Raw genomic sequence first — 19,080 nt, 5'->3', positions numbered from 1 at the left:
CCCCAGCAGAACTGGCTTTGCCACACTCCATTCCATCCGGGGACTATAATCCAGTTCGGGTTTTCTTCCACAAGGCACTTGAAGCTGGTGGCTCAGCTCCCCCACAACCTTATCCTGGCTCCCAGTAGCCCCGCCCACCTGCCTCAGTTGCCTGCATGTCCCGGTGTGGAGTAACCCAAGGCTGGAAGGGAGTTGGGTTTTCTCATGCCTGCCTTTCTCACCTCTGCAAACACACGCATTCCAGGGCACTGGCTTCTTTTCCATTCCAGCTGGCAGAGCATGCTGGAGACCCCAGACCCAGGGGCCCACAGAGGGGCCCCCAGACTCAGCTTATAGAGAGACCCCAGACCCAGAGACCCCACAGAAAGAGCCTTCCTGTTTCTGCTTGTGCAGAGCTGGGGAGATTGCGGGCGGGGGAACGTGTTCTGCAGTCTCCCCTCACCCCTAGGATGCATGATAATTGCATATGCAGCAGACATCACTCCAGGCACCAGCCTCTGCTTCTTATGGGAAGAATGAATGACCCCAGCTCGTTGGGAAGGCCTTCCATGGCTCCTTGAAGCCCTTGGGATGGGCCTTGCTGTCTTCTCTCCTGGGCTGTCCCCAGCCTATTCCACCCCACCCAGTGACCAGGCTGGCCTGATGAGTCCCCCATTCTTGTCCCCAGCCCCCTTATCCATGGAAAGTTAGGGCTCTGTGGAGAGGCGAGGGCTGTGGGGACTGCCGCAGACTCTCACTTTGTCCACCCCTGAACTTCTGGGCTCTCCTCTACCTGGGCACTATGGGAACTTCTGGTTGGTAAAACGAGAAGGGGCTTGTGCGGGGCTTCCTGGAGCTTCCTCTCTCCTGGAAGTGGGAGGGGCAGGAAGGGGCTCTTAGAGAGGCAGAAGTCACCTAAAGATGAAGCTCAGGAAATCCTAGACCCGCCTATCTCCTTAACCTGATGTCTCACCCCTCTCCTGGTCCACTGGCAGCCTGGGGTTAGAACAGTCTGCCTCCCACTCTTAGGACGAGGCAGAGACCGAAGAGAAATCTTCTTTTCTACCTTATTGCCCATAGGAGATAATTTCTGCTGGAGCATCCAATAGAAAGAGGTTAGACTTTAGGCAGAGCTTCCCAGAGGCCACCAAAAGGAAGATAGCCAAAGACTGGGAGATGGGTGGGGGTGGATAGGAGACAGTTTAGCTCCTGGGTCAAGAGCTCAGGGTCTGCATTCAGACAGCTCTGGGCTGCAATCGCAGCCCTGACAGTCATTTGCTATGTGGTTTGGGGCAAGTTGCTTCACCTCTCTGAAGCTCAGTTTCCGTCTCTGTAGATCAAGGGCATTAACAGTGGCTTCCTTACAGAGTGGGTAGTAGGATTATACGAGATAATTTAGGCAGAGTTCCTGGCACATAGTAGACATTCAATAAATAGTCATATCTTTATCTTCCTCCTCTTCCTCTGTCTGACTGAATGACTGAATGGGGCCCACTCTCCACTGAGGAAAGGGCATACATAAGAAACCTCTTTAGATTTTTTGAAAACCCAGATCCTCACCTCAGCCTGTCTGGGGCTGGGCCCCTGGAGCTGCCACTTAGGGCTGGTGGTAAGAAGGAAGCTGGAGCTCCTAAGCCTTCACTTCTGTGCCTCCCACCGCCTCATCCAGGAAGCCCTCTGGGGCTAGACACATTAGTGAACATTCTTACTATTTTCTCCCAGTCCGTGTCCCAACAGCTGTTTCTCCCTGGGATGTCGATGTTTTAGGTAATCGGTGGGAAAATTGGAACCATGAGATTGGCAGGGGGCTCTGAGAACGCTTGTAGCCAGACGTGTTGTGGGTATGGATGGGTCTGAGCCAGCCAAGGGAGGGATGTGCCTGAGTGGGTGCTGGCCACAGTGTCTCCAGGCAGGAAGGGTCTTACTGCTGCATGCCCCAGGGTAAAAGGCTAATAGGTATTGCAGCGTGAGGGAGGTGGAGTAGGTTTAGAAAGGACTTTCCTGCAGGGTGGGGCATGGTGGACAGCTGCAGGGGACCCTGCCATGGCAGGTTGAGGGTTGGGGGTGTGGAGGCAGTAGCTAGGTGAAGGACTTCAGGCAGGTCTGTGCTCCTAGCACAGTGTGAACCTATGAGTGCCTTTTGGGTGGGAATGCCTGTCTCGTCTAACACAGGCAGGGGAAGCTGGGCTTTCTCAGGGTTAGTGGGGAGTGGAGCAGATGGGGGTCTCGTAGGCTGGGGAGAGGGTTGTCACCAGGGCAATGATGGCAAGCCTCTCTGACCCTGAACCCATCAACCTTCCAGAATGGCAAAACCTTGCATGAGGGAGGCAGGCGGGCTATCATTTGGGGTCTAGGTTGGGCACCTCAGTAAATCGTTTGCCCCTGTTTCTGGGTGGAGAACCAGGCATGGCTTGTTGGCTGTCTGTCCTGGGAACCCAGTTCTGGGGACCCTATGTTTTCTGTGTTGTCCTGCTGTTTGTCCCCCTGTCTGTCTCCCACCAGTGTCTCCACCCCCTCAGTCCCTGCTCTTCCTATGACACCCAATCTCTATCCTGTCTGCCCTGGGGGGCCCCAAAGGGAGAGCTCCTAAGGCTCTGCCTTGCTCTGTACCTGCTTCACCTCCCCCAACCCCATGGCCCATGGCCCTGCCCCTGACCCGGCCCACTTTGGGAGCCCCTGCCCCGGCCCCCTCCTCTCTCCAGCTCCTCTGCAGCCGGGCCTTTCTGGGCATTCATTCACGACTTTCCTCCTTTCCTGTCCCTCACCCAGGGCTCCAGCGTGCGGCGGGAGGGAAGCCTCCAGGACTCTGTTCCCTCTGTTTAAAGTCTCCAGGTTAGTAAGCCAGGAGGAGGGAGGCCCCCCACGATTCCTCCTCCCACCAGCTCTCCGTAGTCAGATGCTCCTCCCCAGCCTGGAGGGCCAGAAACGGAGAGGGGGCTATCCCTGGTGGCCCCAGCCTTTGCCAGGGGAGGGGGCAACAGATACCTCACTCTGGGGAGGGCACTTTGGCTGGTAGAGAACATGTCTGTATGTGCACGTGTGTGCATGTCAGTGAGTGTGCGTGTACAAGCACGCATGCATGTACGTGTGTGCGGGCTGCAAAGCCGCCATGTAAGCTAGGGCTGGGGTGAAGAGAAGAGGCGGGAATCCTCTGCTGAGGGGGCTTGTGGCCTGGGGAGAGGGGTCAGGAGCAAGGGGCACCTCTTATGGGGGGAAGCCCATGTTCCAGCGATGCCCAGAGGGTGGGGGATGGGAGAAGATGGGACCGTTTTGTTTAGCTTACAGTCACATGCAAACTTGTGATCTCGTTTCATTTATTCAGTTGTTTGCTTGTTTATCCATTCATCCATTTATTCAACAAAGACTTATTGAAGGCCAGGCGCGATGGCTCACGCCTGTAATCCCAGCACTTTGGGAGGCCGAGGCAGGTGGATCATGAGGTCAGGAGTTCGAGACCAGCCTGGCAAACGTGGTGAAACCCTGTCTCTACTAAAAATACAAAAATTAGCTGGGTGTGGTGGCAGGTGTCTGTAATCCCAGCTACTCAGGAAGCTGAGGCAGGAGAATTGCTTGAATCCAGGAAGCAGAGGTTGCTGTGAGCCGAGATTGCGCCACTGCACTCCAGCCCGGGTAACAGAGCAAGACTCCGTCTCGGGGGTCGGGGGGGTGGGGAAAGACTTATTGAACACTTTCTCTGTGCCAGGCACTGGGCTAGGCTCAGAGTCTAACAGCAACCAAGGCAGATAGGTTCCTGGATGCTTTGCTTAAGTGTTGAGCAAGTAGAGGTTGAAGAGTTGGAAGATATCCTGGCTGTGAGGGCCTGTCCTCTGTCTATCTGCCCCTGTTCCCCCTGCTGGAAGCTGTTTTGTAACTTTATGTCCCTGTAGAGTGTCCCCTCATAATGTGACCCTGCCGAGCAAGCAGTTACTTGGCCTCTAAGTCCCTAGTGACCTTGATGACTAAGGGCAACATTAGGCTGCTCCTGAGGCTGTTTCAGAGGACATCAAAGAGCCCGGCTGGAGGAGGGTGTATGGGCGGGGAAAGCCACCCCCCAAAATCTGGGCCCAGGACCAGCAGCCTGGAGCATTGGACTTGAGAGTCAGCCTGCCCTGGGTTCAAACCCCCACTTCAGCCATTTCCTAGCTGTGTGAGCCTGGACGAGCCACTTTCCCTCTCTGAGCCTCAGTGTTTGTGCCTGTAAAGTGGTACAAGAACACCTCCCAGGCAGCATTGTTGAGAAGAGTAAAGAAAAAGTAGTGATGGGCCCAGACTTGGCCCACAGCAGGGGCTGCCTAACTGCAGGTGCCCTTTGCGTCCCCACCTGCTGCCCAGGGTTGGGCAGGCTGTACCCTGGGTACTATCTGGATGCTGCCCTGCCTTCTTAGGAGAGGGGCTATTTTCAGGTTCCATGTCCTCCAGCCCTTCTCTAGCTCTCTGAACTGCTATTCAGCTACAATCTGGGTGGGCAGCTGGGGGAGGCAGCTCTCCTTGCCACCTAGGCTGCCGCCGCCTTGATGGCTTTTTAATAACTTTGCTCTGAGACAATCTGCAGAGCGCTCGTTTGTCTGCCTCTTAATTAAAATTACCGTTTTCCTAAAAGAGCAACGACACTGCTCCCCTCCCTCCCCCATCCTTGGCTGCTGCCGGGAGAAGCCGGGAGAACGCGGAGAGACTTGAGATTGGAGTCCTTTCCCTCCTTGCTCGCGTGAGTTACCCCCGCTTCCCTGCACAAACAGCAGAGGGGCCAAGGGTCAGCCTGCAGGATGGGCTCGGGGCAGTGAACCAGGCAGAGGGGGCCGGGGCAAGGGCCTCTGAGACCTGAATGTTCTTCTCTTTCACCCACCCTTTTCTGGAATACCCCCAGTGATGGGGAGCTCAGTACCTTACAAGACTTACTTTCTGCCTCTGTAAAAAGGTGAAGCAGCCCCGTCCTGGCTTTACCAGCCAGAGTGGAATAAGACGTGGATGGGTTTTGGAAGAGTGCTATGAAGGATTATTGCAATGCCTAGTGAGGGTGTAGGGGGTGGGAGTCGGGAGGAGGCTACCATGGTAGTGGACACTGGGGTCAGCCCCTCACTGTTGACTCTGGTTTTGGTTAGAAGAGACCTGTGCTCCCTCTGTGGGCTTTCAGGGGATGGGGCTCATTTAGTCATTGCTGAGTTTTGAGAAAAAAAATCATCGCTGGTAATAATGAAAACACCGATGGCCAGTATTTATTGGGTGCTTCCTGGGAGCCAGATGTGAGTTGTGCATTGTACAAGCGTTAGTTCGTTTTCATCCTCACAACTGTCCTGTGAGTTCAATGCTGCTGACTGTTTTGTGGGGGAAGAGACAGACAGACCTGAGGGGTTAAGTAGCATGCCTGAGGTCAGAGACAGAGTCCCAGTCTCTAGCAGGGCAGCCTCAGCCCTACACCCTCCCTTCCCCTCTGCCTTCACCTGAAACTTTGTATGGGTCTTGCCCCATTCCCTCGTGCCCCTTTGCCTCACTCTCTGCACTCTGGCAGCAGGGCTCCTCTGTGGCCCAACGCCATGGAGAATTCACACTGAGATTCATCACCTTCCTCCCCCACCCTGTTCCTCCTGAGGAGTCCGTGCTGTAGCCAGGTGGGGGCCCCAGCAGCTCCCCTTGGGTCTGGTCTTCCCCTGTGGGCCTTTGCCTCTGCGGCTCGGCTCCTGTTCATCACCTCCCATTCCTGCTCCTCCCTGGTATGCCCTTCCCCGACAACCGCCTCTGGGCTCGCCCCTCCGATCTCCCGGAGCACTGTCAAACCTCTGGTGGCTCCTAATGTAACCTTTCTTGAACAATCACCAGTTCTGGACATAACTAAGCCCACTAGCCTACTTTTGCTTGTGGAGGCAGCAAACTCAGTACCTTCAGGGGCAGCAAATGAGGGAAGCGATGCATGAGGATGATAGGGAATGGTGGGGGCTGTGGTGAGGAGAGGGGTGCCTTCCTGTCTCTGCAGCCCTCCCTTCCTTACCTCACTTCCTGTGCTCCTTAGAGGTATTAAAATTCAAAGAAATAAAACCAAACACCACCAGCCCCCTAACTCCCCCCCAACAAAAAAAGCCTGTGCCTCAGTGTAGCCACAGTGTGATCCTTGCTAAATCATCTCATTCATCTTGGCATCCCCATATTGCCTAACAGATTAAAGTAGCTGTGTATGAATTGTTTGTTGAATGACTACATGATCACACATGTGCCAGGCACGGTGCTAGATACTTTACACACCTTATTTCTTCCCATCTTCACAACGGAGGCACTATTTTTTCCATTTTGCCATTGGGGAAACTGAGGCCTGGAGGACTGAAATGCTTTGTTCAAGGTCACACATATGGGAAGTGGCCAAGGTGAGATTTGAGCCTTGGCTTGCTGTGTCCTTCTGCCTGTTCTGTTTGGTCATGGGGGTGCATAATGGGACACATGGCACCTGCTTTCAGTACCTGTCCCGGATAACAGGGAGCACTTGTGTGGCTGGTGACCGCCTGGTGATCGCCTTGGGGAGGCAGGGCGGGGAAGTGAGGGCTGCAGAGGCTGGAAAGGTGCAGATGCCCCTCACCCCAGCACACCCCTCCTCCCTCAGCTTCCGGGCCCATCCCAGCAGCCTGGGGATGGTGGCGTGGTGACAGGTGCCGAGCTGCAGAGATGACGGCACTGCTGATTCCCCCATAATTACTGTCTGATGAGACACCAGAATTAGCCACTGCGCAAGCATGGGATGCAGACATGGGGCACTTGCAGGGAAGCAGCTGAGGGTGGGGGAGCCTCTCCTTCCAAGCCTGGGGCCCTCTGGTAGCAGGGCAGGGAAGAGGAAGTAGGTTAGCAAGGAGGAAGCACTGTGTGGTTAATATGCCTCAGATATTATCATGTGGGCTTGTGGTTTTCCAGTTCTCAGAGTGACTGGCTGCCAGACAGGGGCATCCTGGGCCTCAGGCCACTAGCCAGAGAATTCCAGGCAGAGCAGGCTGCCCACTCAGACTCCTGGGCACACCCTTTGGTGTCTGGAGCTGGGGCTCTGAGGGGCATAGTTGCTGGGGGGTGCTAAGATTCAGACCAGACCCCTTAAGTGACATTAGCAAGGCCAGGCACCAGAAAGCAAATGGAAGTGACTGGAAGGAGCAGTTTCAGCTCCTTCCTGGGCCAGGAACTTCACCCCTCCCAGGCGAGAGGAGTCAGGCTGGCCCCTAAGGTCTGAGGCTGGGGGAGGCCTGAGAATTAGGAGCAGGAGGCAAGGAAGGTGTGTTCTGGCCCTGGAACAGGGCTCTTAGGCCCTGAGCATTTGTTTTTCCTGGCACATGTGCTGTGTGGGCAGGAGGGGCACTATCGAAGGCACTCTAGTAACAGAAGCAGAGAGGAGTCGCCTGTGCTGCTCATACCTCATCTGGACCATTAGAGCAGTTCTGAAGGCCAGCAGCCAAGAGGGGTGGTGACATGGGGCTTACCCAACAAAGGGCGGTGCAGATGGCCGGGGGGGCTGGGCCACACAGGAAGGACCTGAGGGCTCATGACAGAAGGTTCCAGTTCATGAGCCTCCACTCTGCTCCAAAGGGAGAGGTCATGACCTTCCCCCAGGTTCTCCTGAGGGCCATGGGCACAGACTGTGGCTCATTTTAAGGAAGGAGAAACCCCACAAGATGATTGGTGCTTTGGATGTAATGAGTTCTCCTTTCCTGGAAGTATCCGAGACCTGACTGGCTGGAGCTCCTGATTTGCAGTTCTGTCTCTGCACAGCCTGTGGCAGGGGCTGGGAGGGCTTCGTACCCAGCGTAGGTAAAAGAAGGCTACGAGTAGGGCTGTGGAAAGGTGGATCCCCTAGAAGGTCTTTCAGGACGGTGGGACCTCCACTTCCAGCCTGGGTTTCTGTGATCTGGGGGTGGCTCTGCTTCCTCCCTCTCCTCCAGCCCTGGGGAATAGACTCCCCCTAAGAGGACTGGGTGGATGGCGCCCAAGATTAGCTGGGAAGGAGGGTTGTTTCAGTGTTCTCTTCTTAGGGTGTAGGAAGGACAGAGGGGACCTGTGGGGCTCTGGCCGAATGGCTTAGATGAGTACTCACAGATGACCTGGTGGCAGAATCAGCATCTTCCTCAGGGGCAACAGGGTGTAGGGGAAAGAAGAAGGACATGGGCTAAGCACCCCCGCAGTTGAGATCAGCCTCTTCCACTTATCAACTCTGACCTTGGACAAGTCACTCCTTCCTGAGCCTCAGTTTCTTCACCTGTAAAATAAGGGGTTTGCAACCTCACAAGGTGACTGCGAGAATGAAGAGAATGATGGCTGTGTGAGAATGAAGAGAATGATGGCTGCACTAGCCCTTTCAGATCATCATGAATATATGTGGGTGTTCAAGGGTGGTTGTCATGGCTGAGCGCAGTGGCTCACGCCTGTAATCCCAGCACTTAGGGAGGCCAAGGCGGGCAGATCACCTGAGGTCAGGAGTTTGAGATCAGCCTGGCCAACACAGTGAAACCTTGTCTCTATTAAGAATACAAAAATTAGCCGGGTGTGGTGGCACGGGCCTGTAGCCCCAGCTACTCAGGAGGCTGAGGCAGGAGAATTGCTTGAACCCGGGAGGAGGGGTTTGCAGTGAGCCGAGATGGTGCCACTGCACTCCAGCCTGGGTGACAGAGTAGGACTGTCTCAAGAAAAAGAGTGGTTATCATTTCATGGCTGGTCCATATTTCCCACAGCTTCCAGCAAGCCCGATGCTGGATTTAAACCTCGTCACTCAAGATGGATGTGTGGATTGGAGAAGGGAGGGTGGGAGTCTTTGTGTCTTTCGCAGAAGGGGAGACAGTTTATTTTTCCTTGCCTTGAAGCCTGTGCTCCACATTCCCAGATGCTGCTCTGATGGGAGGGCTCAGGTTAGACAACAAAGAGGACTTCCACAAGATGCCCCTGCTATCTGACCAGGCCCTGGCTTCCAAAGACTGCCTGACCCAGAGGCCAAGCAGACTTGCCAAGTCTCCTGCCTTTTCCAAACCGTGAACTCCGGGCTGCCCTCGCCCCATCCTCCAGAGTCTCTCGGGATACTAACAGGGTGTCCCTAGGGAGAGAGAATCATGGGCTGCAGATTCGGCTGTTTGTTCTTAGCTAGCTTGCAGGGTGGCAGAGAAATTAACCCATGAGGTGAGAGCTAAGCCTTGGGTCCCAGCAGCCCTGTCCTTCCCCATCAGCAGAGCTGGAAGCTGGGCAGAGGCCCTGCGGCCCCCTCGCCCTGGTGGAGGCGCTGAGCACCTACAGAGGTGGAATGAGGGCTGGAGGCACCCAGGTCCCAGAGGAGGGTCTCACTCATGAACATCGCCCCGTTGGCTAAGCATTGGTCAGAGTAGGGTGGCCTTGAGGTTACTGGGCCAACTCCTGTATTTTAAGACATTGTGTAAACACCTCGGCAAGGGAGCCCTGAACCTGGCAAAGTGGAAAAGAAGCTGAAGATGTCACCTCCATGAGGGATTCAGGATGGGCAAGTCCCCACTGTCTTTCACCCCAAGCTGGAGATGCATCGACCTGGTGCTTTAGCGAGCCCCAGGTGCCCTGCATGAGCTGCATGGACTGGCATGACATCCTCCCTGTCCGTGTGGCATCTAAGGTGGCAGAGTGGGGCACCCTGGTGGGCCCAGGTATGTAGACCCCTGCATGTAGACTGTCATGAATATGTGTGGGTGTTCAAGAGTGGTTATCATGGCTGGGCACGGTGGCTCACTCCTGTAAGCCCAGCACTTTGGGAGGCCGAGGCAGATGGATCACCTGAGGTCAGGTGGAGGGTGCTGGTGAGGCAGGCTGTGACTGGGCCCATGTCAGTGAGCAAGTACTGGGCAGCCGGGCGCATGCCGAGGTGCACAGATTTGGTGTAGAAGCATGAGTGAGCAGATGTGTGTGCCTGGGCGACTGAGTGTGTGCTGGGAACCTGGAGGAATCCTGCTGGTTCTAGCGGCCGAGGGAGCTGTCTGAGTGCTAGGGTCATAGGGCTGGGACAAGGCCTCTTGGGGAGAGCCTGTCCCCATGAAAGGTGGTGTCTCTGAGGAGGACATCAAGGGCATCTGGGCAAGGCTGGGCCTCCTGCCTGATATTGATGAGCCCGTTGATGAGTACTTGGTGTTGAAAATGCTTCCCTGTGGGGAGGCAGGATGGTAGGTGGGGCTTCCACCACTCACTTCCAACAGATTGGAGTCTCTTCCCCTGGAAACAAGATGCTTCCCTCTGGGCATGCTTTCAGCCTGAGGCAGCTGCAGGGAGGGGGGAAAGATCCCTTTCACACACAGAGGGGCACAGCACTCAGGCTGGAGTGCCCCTTGGGGAGAAGATGCTCTGGCAGCCTCCTCAGAGTGATGGCAGAGCTGAGGACAGACACCGGCCTTCCTCCCTTCCCACCCTCCAGTATTCCCTCCTCCCCTCCCGCTCGGCCTGTGTTCCCCTCGGCTGCCTCTCCGAGGAGATGTGGAGCTGACAGGACACCTTCCCTGGGTGTGTGAGCAGCGGAGATGCCACACAGGAGTTAGCTGGTTAACATAGCACCGCGTGGGCACATGCCAGGGCTGTTCTCAGCCTTTCCAGCTCCAGCTTCAGACTGGGGGTGACATGCTGCCCTCCATTTCTCTGCCCCCTTCCTTCCCAGCTAAGCCAATTAGCCAGATCTTCATTAGAAGACAAAAATCACAACCCCACAGTCCTGGGTCTGATACAACTCTGACAGTGGGTAGAAGGAAATCGGGCTCCGGGGTAGATCAGAAGGAACTGACTCTGCTCACCTGGGGTCTGCAGTCTGCATGCCTGTTGCCTGTTGCCTGTTGCCTGTTATTAGCTTCTGCTGCTTCTTCTTTTTTTTTTTTTTTTTAAAGCAAATGAGAGGACTGAAGCTCTGAGCGTCCCCTGACCTACTCAAGGTCACATAACTAGTCAGTGGATGCAGTGGTTTTTGGTAATGTCACAGATTTGCCTGCTGTGTGTGAGAGAGGAGGGGCTGGGGGAAGAAGGGGGGTTGTATATCTGGAATTCTGGGCAAGGGGCTTCTTTGCACATTTTGCAAGGATGGGGAGTCTTGTCTGAATGTGCAGTTGGGATGCCCTGCAGGGACTCTGATTTCTGTGTGGTGAGCATCCCTCTGGGCTGGGGGCATCACTGGGCCGTGGGCCCCAGCTTTTCTCCCTGTCAGCCGGGCTGCTGCGGTGTTTCTGCCTTGCTGCTGATCCTTCCTAAGGAGGTTGTTGGTCTGTGTCCTCCTGGGGCCCGTGGCCTAGAGAGGGGCTCCCCAGGCAGCTGCTTTCTGGGAAGTGGCATCGTGGAATGGAAAAATCCTTGTCCCTGAGGGCCAGGACCCCTGGGTTCCACTTTGGGCTCTGCCTTCAGCTCCTGCAGATTGGGTCAGGCTTGTTCTCTGGGCATTGGTTTCCTGCCTAGGAAAGGCATCTGGCTGGAGAGAGAGCACTGTGGTTTCCCGACACAGGACGGGTAAGGAGGGGGCCACCTCTTCCCGAGAGATGAGAGCTGAGGGGAGGCCCCACCTCACCACCAGGGTCTGAGAGCTGCTGTGCTGTGTGGCCTGGGGCCCTGGGGGAGGAACAGCTGCAAGCAGAAGGAAGCAAGGACTCCACAGCCACGCAGAGCCTGTGCAGTTGGTGGAGGTGGCACCGAGGCCAAGCCTGGGATCTTTGAGTGTCCCCAGGACCCCACCCCACTCCTGATGTGGTTGGTAGGCCTCCTCACCCCACCCAATTCTGCCCTTCTGAGTGGAATGGCCCCTCTGCCATAAGGGAGGCCCCAGTCTGAGGGAGGAGGTGAGGGTCCTGCCCTGGGAGTGCCCAGGTCTGTGCAAGTGGACGCAGTCAGCCTGGGATGGGCGAGGAGGAACAGCTGGGCTGGGGAAGCATCTGATGCCCGCCCCCCTCCCCAGGTGCCCACCCACAGGGAGCTTGACCCCCTCAAATCTGCTCTCCCCATGGAAAGCCCCAGCAGCTCCACCAGTAGCAGCCAGGGCCCAGGCCCCCAGCCTCACTGCTCCTCCTAGGCAGGTGTCAGCGCCTTCCCCCAGCCTTGAAGAGGTCCTTTAATTAGATTCTGACTCGTTTACTAACTAAGTGGCCTTCAGTGGGTTTTAAATCTGCACAAATTGGTTTGTGTTTTTCTGCATGCACAAAGCTGTGACTGGCAGTGCCCTGCACCCTCCCTAGCTTCCCTTCGCATCACCTCTGCTCCCAGCTCCCTCCAGGGCTCCATCATCCCCCATCCCATCGGATGCCCAGCTTCTGTGGAGCTTGGGAAGGGGGTGGCGGAATTCCCTGGGCAGGGGGATGGAAGAGACCACAGGGTCATAGGCCACAGTCCTAGTCCCCCTTCTTACCCCCACCCCTGGGGAAGGGAGTCCACGTGGTGACTCAGATTAGATCACTCAACCTCCCTGAGCCTCAGTTTCCCTTGCTGTATGGTGAGGAGAATTGGCCTGCTCCAGACCCTTCTCCATGGTGGCTTTATAGATCAGGGCTGGGAGGTGGAGGAGGGGGCAACAGGTGTGTCACCTGCCAAGAACCACCTGACACCTCTTGCCTTGTCTATCTCCCCCCACCCCCATCCACTACAGTGCCCAGGGAGTGGGCAGGGTGCACGCTGGGGGGATGGCCTCGATCCCCCCAGCCTCGACCCTGTTCTCTGTCCTCCTTGTCACCCTTGGCGGGGAGGGGAGCTGGCATTCCTTGAAGACAACTTGCCTGGCCTTGCCCCATGTCCCTAGTGCCCTGCCCCAGTCACCAGGAGTGTTTATTTTCTAGTCATCTCCTCCATGCCTTCAACTCAGCTTCTTCTCCTCCCAGGCCCTGCCTCAGGCCTTCTGTCCAGTGGGCTCCCTTCCCCTTTCTTCTCTGTCTTCCCTCCTAGTCCAGGCAGACTCTCTTGAAGTGGAGCCTGACATTCAGGGGGTGGGGCTGGGCTGGCAGGGAGTGGGGATCACTGTGGGGAGGTGTAGAGTTTCTGGCCCGCCCCCCGTGCCAGGAGCTAGGCAGGAGCCCCCTGTCTCCAATCTTCAGTCCAGCTGCCTCCTTACCCCCATCGCCCTTCCCCCATCACACGCCCCCATCTCCGAGGCTCTAGTTGGAGTGACAGGGAGACTCAACAGGGCGCTGGGTCTTAGCAATTTGGGGGGATATTACACAGGAATGTTTACAGAAAGGCAATTGCCCGGAAAATGACTTTGGTTGCTGTGGTATGGGGCGGAAAAGATGGTTTTAGAAAACAGACACAGATGGGCTTCTGCTCCAAGGACCCACAGCCAGCCAGCAGAGACTGAGGAGTATGGGCACACGAGGAAGGCAGAGCCAGGGGCACCCAGGGACAGGGAGGCCGATTCCTTCACTAGCAAGGGAAGCAAAGGATCCCCTCTCCTGATTCGGGTTCCCAGAGCCTCTGCCTAGCTTGAGACATATCTGGTCCTGGTTGACCTTTGTCCTCTGGCCTCCAACCTCCAAGCACACAGTGTGCTTCCCGACTGCAGCAGGCACCCAGCAGGATGGAGTCATCAGGCACAATCTAAGGTGGCAGTGCCTCGGGGCTCCTCCTGGCTGACTTGGGCTCCTGTAGCATTGGCTGCAGAGGAGGGACTGGGGGAACCTCATGCTGCGTGTTTATGTGTGTGCGTGGGTGTGGCCTAAGGCAGGTCCTCCACCCTTCCAGCTGTCTCCATGCTCCCCTCCTGCTGCCCTGCCTAGCCCCATGTCCTGTGGGCTTGTGAGTTGGTGTCTTCACCCTGAGCGCCTCCTGCCCTCGCTTCCTGCCAGGGCTATAACCCAGCTCCTACCCCTGCCCAGGCAGTGGGTCGGGGCACACATGTGACAGCCTCTCAGGTCCCCAAGGGAGGGGTTTTGTCCAGCCTCCTTATCTCCACAGAGAGGGTTACAGGGACCTGATTTCCAGATCTTGAGTTTGGGGCTGGGGAGGACTCACGTCAGGGGCCCCAGAGAGTTCTCTCCTCCCTTTCCTGAGCTGGTGGCTTCACTCTTCCTCTGCTTTGTCCCTTTGCCTCTCTCCTTCCTTCTCCCTCCCTCTCCTCTCCTCTCCCCATTCTCCTCCTCTGCAGATGACATCATGTGTGAATGTTGCCCAGGGGCAGCCAGAGGACAGAGTAGAGGGTTACATCTGGGGTAAAGATGCCAGTTGGGGACAGGTTTGGTGGCTTATGAGATGGTGTCACTAAGATGTTGGGATCTTAATTCTCATAATGAGTTACAGTGATCTCATGTAAAAGGATGTGGTGGAGGATAAAAATAAATGAGGCTGATAAATAAACGTAGAATTTGGAATTGTTCGAACAAATGACAACGTCACTCTTCCCAAGCACCTGTGCCATCCTCCTAGCCGGCCACTGGGGGGCGCCCGCCACTTCCCGGCCACCCCAGCCTCGGGCCACTTTCACCTTCCGCGTTTCCCAGGCGGGGCAGGCTGAGCTGAGGGTGGCAGAACCCGCCTTCCTCACCCTGCCCTTCCCCTCATTCGGATTCTGGATTTCGCCAGTTCTTGGCATCTTCCCTGTGGTTTGAATCTCGGACTCAAAAAATGTAGTCAGCCTTGCACACTGAGGTTCCTTGGAGAAAAGAGAAGCCCTGAGCCCCTCCCTTATGTCTCTGGTTTCCCCAACCCCATCCCTGGGTTGGGGGGAACCTTCAGGCCCAACGCCCTTCCCCCAGGGTATCCTAGCTTTGCTTCTCTTCCCCCAGAGTTCGCTGCCTCCGTCTCTCTCTATCGCAATCCCCCTATCCCTCTCCCAGGAGAACCCAGCCATGCTTAAGACACCAACCCGGGTCTCTCACGCCCTCCCTGCCTGGAACAGGTCGCGTTGATCTGTGCAGGGCTGGCGGGTGCCTGGATCCGCTTGCTAGATTGGAATCGATCCCTGTGTCTTTTCCCTGGGCTGCTCAGGTCCGAGGAGGGTCAGGGCCACTCCGAGGACTTGCTGATGGCTGGAACAGGCGTAGGGGTAACAGGGAGGTCAGGCTGCTACAAGCCCATCGCTGCTCAGGAATGTCTTTCATTGAAAACAACCTACTTTCGCCCGGCGCGGTGGCTCACGCCTGTAATCCCAGCACTTTGGGAGGCCGAGGCGGGCGGATCACCTGAGATCAAGCGTTGGAGACCAGCCTGGCCAACATGGTGAAACCCCGTCTCTACTAAAAATACAAAAATTAGCTGGGCATGATGGTGGGCTCCTGTAATCCCAGCTACTCGGAAGGCTGAAGCAGGAGAATCGCTTGAACCCGGGAGGCGGAGGTTGCAGTGAGCCGAGATGGCACCATTGCACTCCAGCCTGGGCCATAGAGTGAAACTCTGTCTCAAAAAAAAAAAAAAAAAAGAAAAGAAAAGAAAAAAGAAAACAACCTACTTTCTCTACCATTGTCTTGCTAGCCTCTCACTTAGTGCCCAAAGGCAGAGTGTAGATGTTAACATCCCTATTTTACAAATTAGGTTCTTAGGCTCAGAGAGGAAAGAGATTTGTTGACTGAATGAGGCTGGGTGTGGTGGCTCATGCCTGTAATCCTAGCACTTTGGGAGGCTGAGGTGGGTGGATCGCTTGAGCTCAGGAGGTGGAGACCAGCCTGGGCAACATGGTAAAACCCCATCTCTACAAAACAAAACAGACCCCCAAAATAAGCTGGGTATGGTGGCACATGCCTGTGGTCCCAGCTACTCAAGAGACTGAGGCTGGAGGATGGCTTGAGCCCAGGTTGAGGCTGCACTGAGCCATGATTGTGCCACTGCACTCCAGCCTGGGCAACAGAGTGAGACCTTGTCTCAAAAATAAATAAATGGCTAGCCTGGGGTCTCTCAGAAAAGTTGCTAAGACACCCAGGGTGTCTCTGGCCTGGGTTTTTCTCTCCCAATGTTCTTATTTCAAGTGCCTGGCCTGCTGAAAGAGTTAAAATCATGCCTGAGTCTTCAGAGCCCCCCAGGAGGCTGGTCACTGGCTTCCCTCTCCTAAGGACAGGATGCTCCCCCACCCTCAACCAGAAGCCCAGGTTCATCCTCCCAGCTCAGCTGGGGCCCTGCAGAAAGAAGTTAAATCTGTACAAAGTAGGAAGCCAGGACAGCTAGGCTACCCAGGCATTCCCTTCTCCCCGAGCCTCAGCTTACTTTTTTGTTATATAAAAGCCAAGGATCTCAAAGGTTCTTAAACAGATTCTAAAGCTTTTCACATCAAAGCTCCTCCTTGCCACTGCCCCTCAGAGAGAGCAGATCATCTCTCCTGCCCCTCCCCTCTCTCTGCCACCCCTTAGTATCTAGCTCCTGCCCGCCTCACCCCAATAGCCCCAGTGCCAGAGCACCTGAGGGCTGAGCGATGGCCTGGAGGAGGCAGTGAGGGGTAGTCCCTGCTCCCCTGTCTGTGCAGGCTGCTCAGCAGCCCCTCCCCACTGCCAACTGTGAGATCTGTGGGACTGCAGTCATATAGTGCAGTTGTGAGCTCCATGCCCTACCCTCTGCCTGCTCCAGCAGCTGGGAGCTCGGACCTCTCCCTGCCATAATCTGCCTGGAAGAACTGGGTGACCTGGGGACCCTCCCACTCCACAGTTACCACCCATCTCAGGCTGGTACACTGTTTGCTCCACCCCAGACACACTGAGATCCCCCAGGAGGTAGGGAAGGAGGTGCTGGCATGAGGAGGGGGTAAGAGAGGGGATGAGGAGCTCTTTTGGCTCCAGGAAGGAAGCAGCTGGGAGACGATAATTGGAGACCTGTCCCAATGTTGTCCTGAGCCCTAGGAGGGCAGAGGAGCCTGGCTCTCTGGCATAAGGGGTAGGGGTCCTTCTGGCTCAGGCAGGACTAGGCCTGAACTGTGGAGCTGGATTCCAGCAGCAAGGCCATGGCAGAATCCACAAGGCCTGGGCAAAGGAAAGGCTCTTGGCTTCAGAGGGTACCCTCCTTCTCACTTGTAGCCAATGGGCTGCAGACCTCTGGCTGGTGATGAGGGTGAGTGGAGGAGGAGGAATGTCAGGGGTTATGGGAGGCAACCCTCTGACTTTGGTTGGAGCTATTTCTCCAGCGCCCAGGGAACCCCTAGCCTTCTCCTGGAGGCATTATTCAGGCCACTCTCCTTTAGCCACACTTCTGGCCACTGTGGGTTGCCACAAGTACCTCAAAGGCAGGGACTGGGCCCTCGGGAAGATGGCCCCAGTGTTCCCAGTCTCACTCAGTCAGGGGCTATTTCATGAATTGCCATCATATCAGGAAACCTTTTGTACTGTACTAATGCAATATACATTTTTGCTAGCTCACTTTGAACTTTAAATTTACTTAAAAGGAAACTTTATTTCACTACCATCCCAAGGAACTATATCCATAAAATCACTGGTTTGACCTTCTAGTTGGGGCTTTTTCTAATCCTTATTAAAATAAAAGTATTTAAAAAAAAAAAAAAAAGAGCTGGGTGTGGTGGCTCACACTTTTTTTCTTTTTTCTTTTCTTTTTCTTTTTTTTTTTTGAGACAGAGTCTCACACTGTCTCCCAGGCTGGAGTGCAGTGGCATGATCTCTGCTCACTGCAACCTCTGCTTCCCGGGTTCAAGCATTTCTCCTGCCTCAGCCTCCCGAGTAGCTCAGATTACAGGCACCCGCTATCACACCTGGCTAATTTTTTGTATTTTTAGTAGAGATGGGGTTTCACTATGTTGGTCAGGCTGGTCTCGAACTCCTGACCTCGTCATCCACCTGCCTTGGCCTCCCAAAGTGCTGGGATTACAAGCATGAGTCACCGTGCCCGGTCCGTGGCTTACACTTTTAATCTCAGCACTTTGGGAGGCCAAAGTGGGAGAATCACTTGAGCCTAGGAGGTAGAGACCAGCCTGGGCAACAGAGCAAGACCCCATCTCTAAAAAAAGGAAGAAATTCACTGGGTGTGGTGGCAGGCACCTGTAGTTCCAGCTACTTGGGAGGCTGAAGTGAGAGGATCTCTTGAGCCCAGGAGCTTGAGGCTGCAGTGAGCTATGATCACACCATTGCACTCCAAGCTGAGTGCCAGAGCAAGACCCTGTCCCCCCAAAAAAAGAAAAGGAAGGAAAAGAAGACATAAAATAATGTTCTTCCCAAAGTCATCTCTCATGTACTTGGACCTTATTTTGGGAAGCACAACAGAGGATGGTGACCATGGTGAGAGGGACCACCCAAGACCCAGGGCCATGGTTGGGGATAGCATCAGGTCAGTGAGGAAGTCCACACGTGCCATGTGGTGCTGTCAATGTTCACTCAAGAAACAGTCATCGTGGAGAGTGTGGTGGCACAAACGTAATAAATATTGAGATCAAATCAGGCCTCTACCATTCGGTGTTGCTTTAGGCTTGTCAGTGGACTTCTCTGAGTCTCGGTAGCCGTTTCTGAAATGGGGACCATGATAACACCCACCTGATGGGGTGTAGGGAAGGAAGCATGCAGCCATGAGGCAGGTGGTCAGGCCCTGGTGAGCTGCGGCTCTCATGCCCATGGGAGCCCTTCTTCCCTTGGTTCGGTGGGAGGTGCTGGGTCCTCACAGGCTCTGTGCCCCTAATGGACACAACCCAACCATAGCCCAGGGAGGGGGGTGTGTGTGTGTGTGTGTGTGTTTGTGTGTGTGTGTGTGTGTGTGTGTTGGGGGCAGGTGGCTTTTCTTGAAACCTGGCTGAATCTCCTCTTTCCTCTGTGGCTGGGCAGGGGATGGCAGACCTGGCAGCTGTTCATAGACCTCCTGACAGTGGATGCTTGGCGGGAGGAGGCTTGTGGCAAACCTGGCTGGTTTCCAGCGTTGAGGCTTGTGGCAAACCTGGCTGGTTTCCAGCGTTTCCAGCCGCGTCCCCTGTTGCCCTGGGCTGCCCTTGGAGGAGCCCTGTGAGTCGGGCCACATGGGGGCGGGAGTGCATGTGTCTGCTGCAGCGCCTGATGCCCCAGTTCTAGGCCACACTTGGAGGGCTGCTTTGGGGCTGGTGGATTGTGGGGCTGGGGTGTGCAGGAGAGGCTGTGCTTGTCTCCTTATGGACTGACTTCTGAGTGGCACAAATCTGTTTTATGCCCAGGAATATGGCTGAGGTAGGCCCCCAGCAACTTCTTCCACCCCCACGGGCATGGGTGACCTCTGGAACCCCTGGCCACTGGCCATTGA

At 55.6% G+C, this 19,080-nt stretch overlaps 1 protein-coding gene across 8 annotated transcripts in view; it reads left to right on the top strand.

Moving 5' to 3' along the window:
* Positions 1 to 19,080, top strand: part of SRCIN1 (SRC kinase signaling inhibitor 1) — a 74,682-nt gene that overhangs the window by 5,868 nt on the left and 49,734 nt on the right. For 7 of the 8 annotated variants that reach the window (XM_054456429.2, XM_054456425.2, XM_054456432.2 and 4 more), the window contains exon 2: positions 2,749 to 2,811. The exons of the other annotated variant lie outside the window; for it this stretch is intronic. In XM_054456429.2, coding sequence (XP_054312404.2) covers positions 2,749 to 2,811 — 63 coding nt within the window. The remainder of the gene's footprint in view (positions 1 to 2,748; positions 2,812 to 19,080) is intronic. 8 annotated transcript variants of the gene reach the window in all.

The sequence above is a fragment of the Pongo pygmaeus genome, chromosome 19 (assembly GCF_028885625.2).
Source record: "Pongo pygmaeus isolate AG05252 chromosome 19, NHGRI_mPonPyg2-v2.0_pri, whole genome shotgun sequence".
Classification (NCBI taxonomy): domain Eukaryota; kingdom Metazoa; phylum Chordata; class Mammalia; order Primates; family Hominidae; genus Pongo; species Pongo pygmaeus.
The sequence above is the reverse complement of the archived record's forward strand: the minus strand, read 5'-3'. Positions and strand labels throughout refer to the sequence as shown.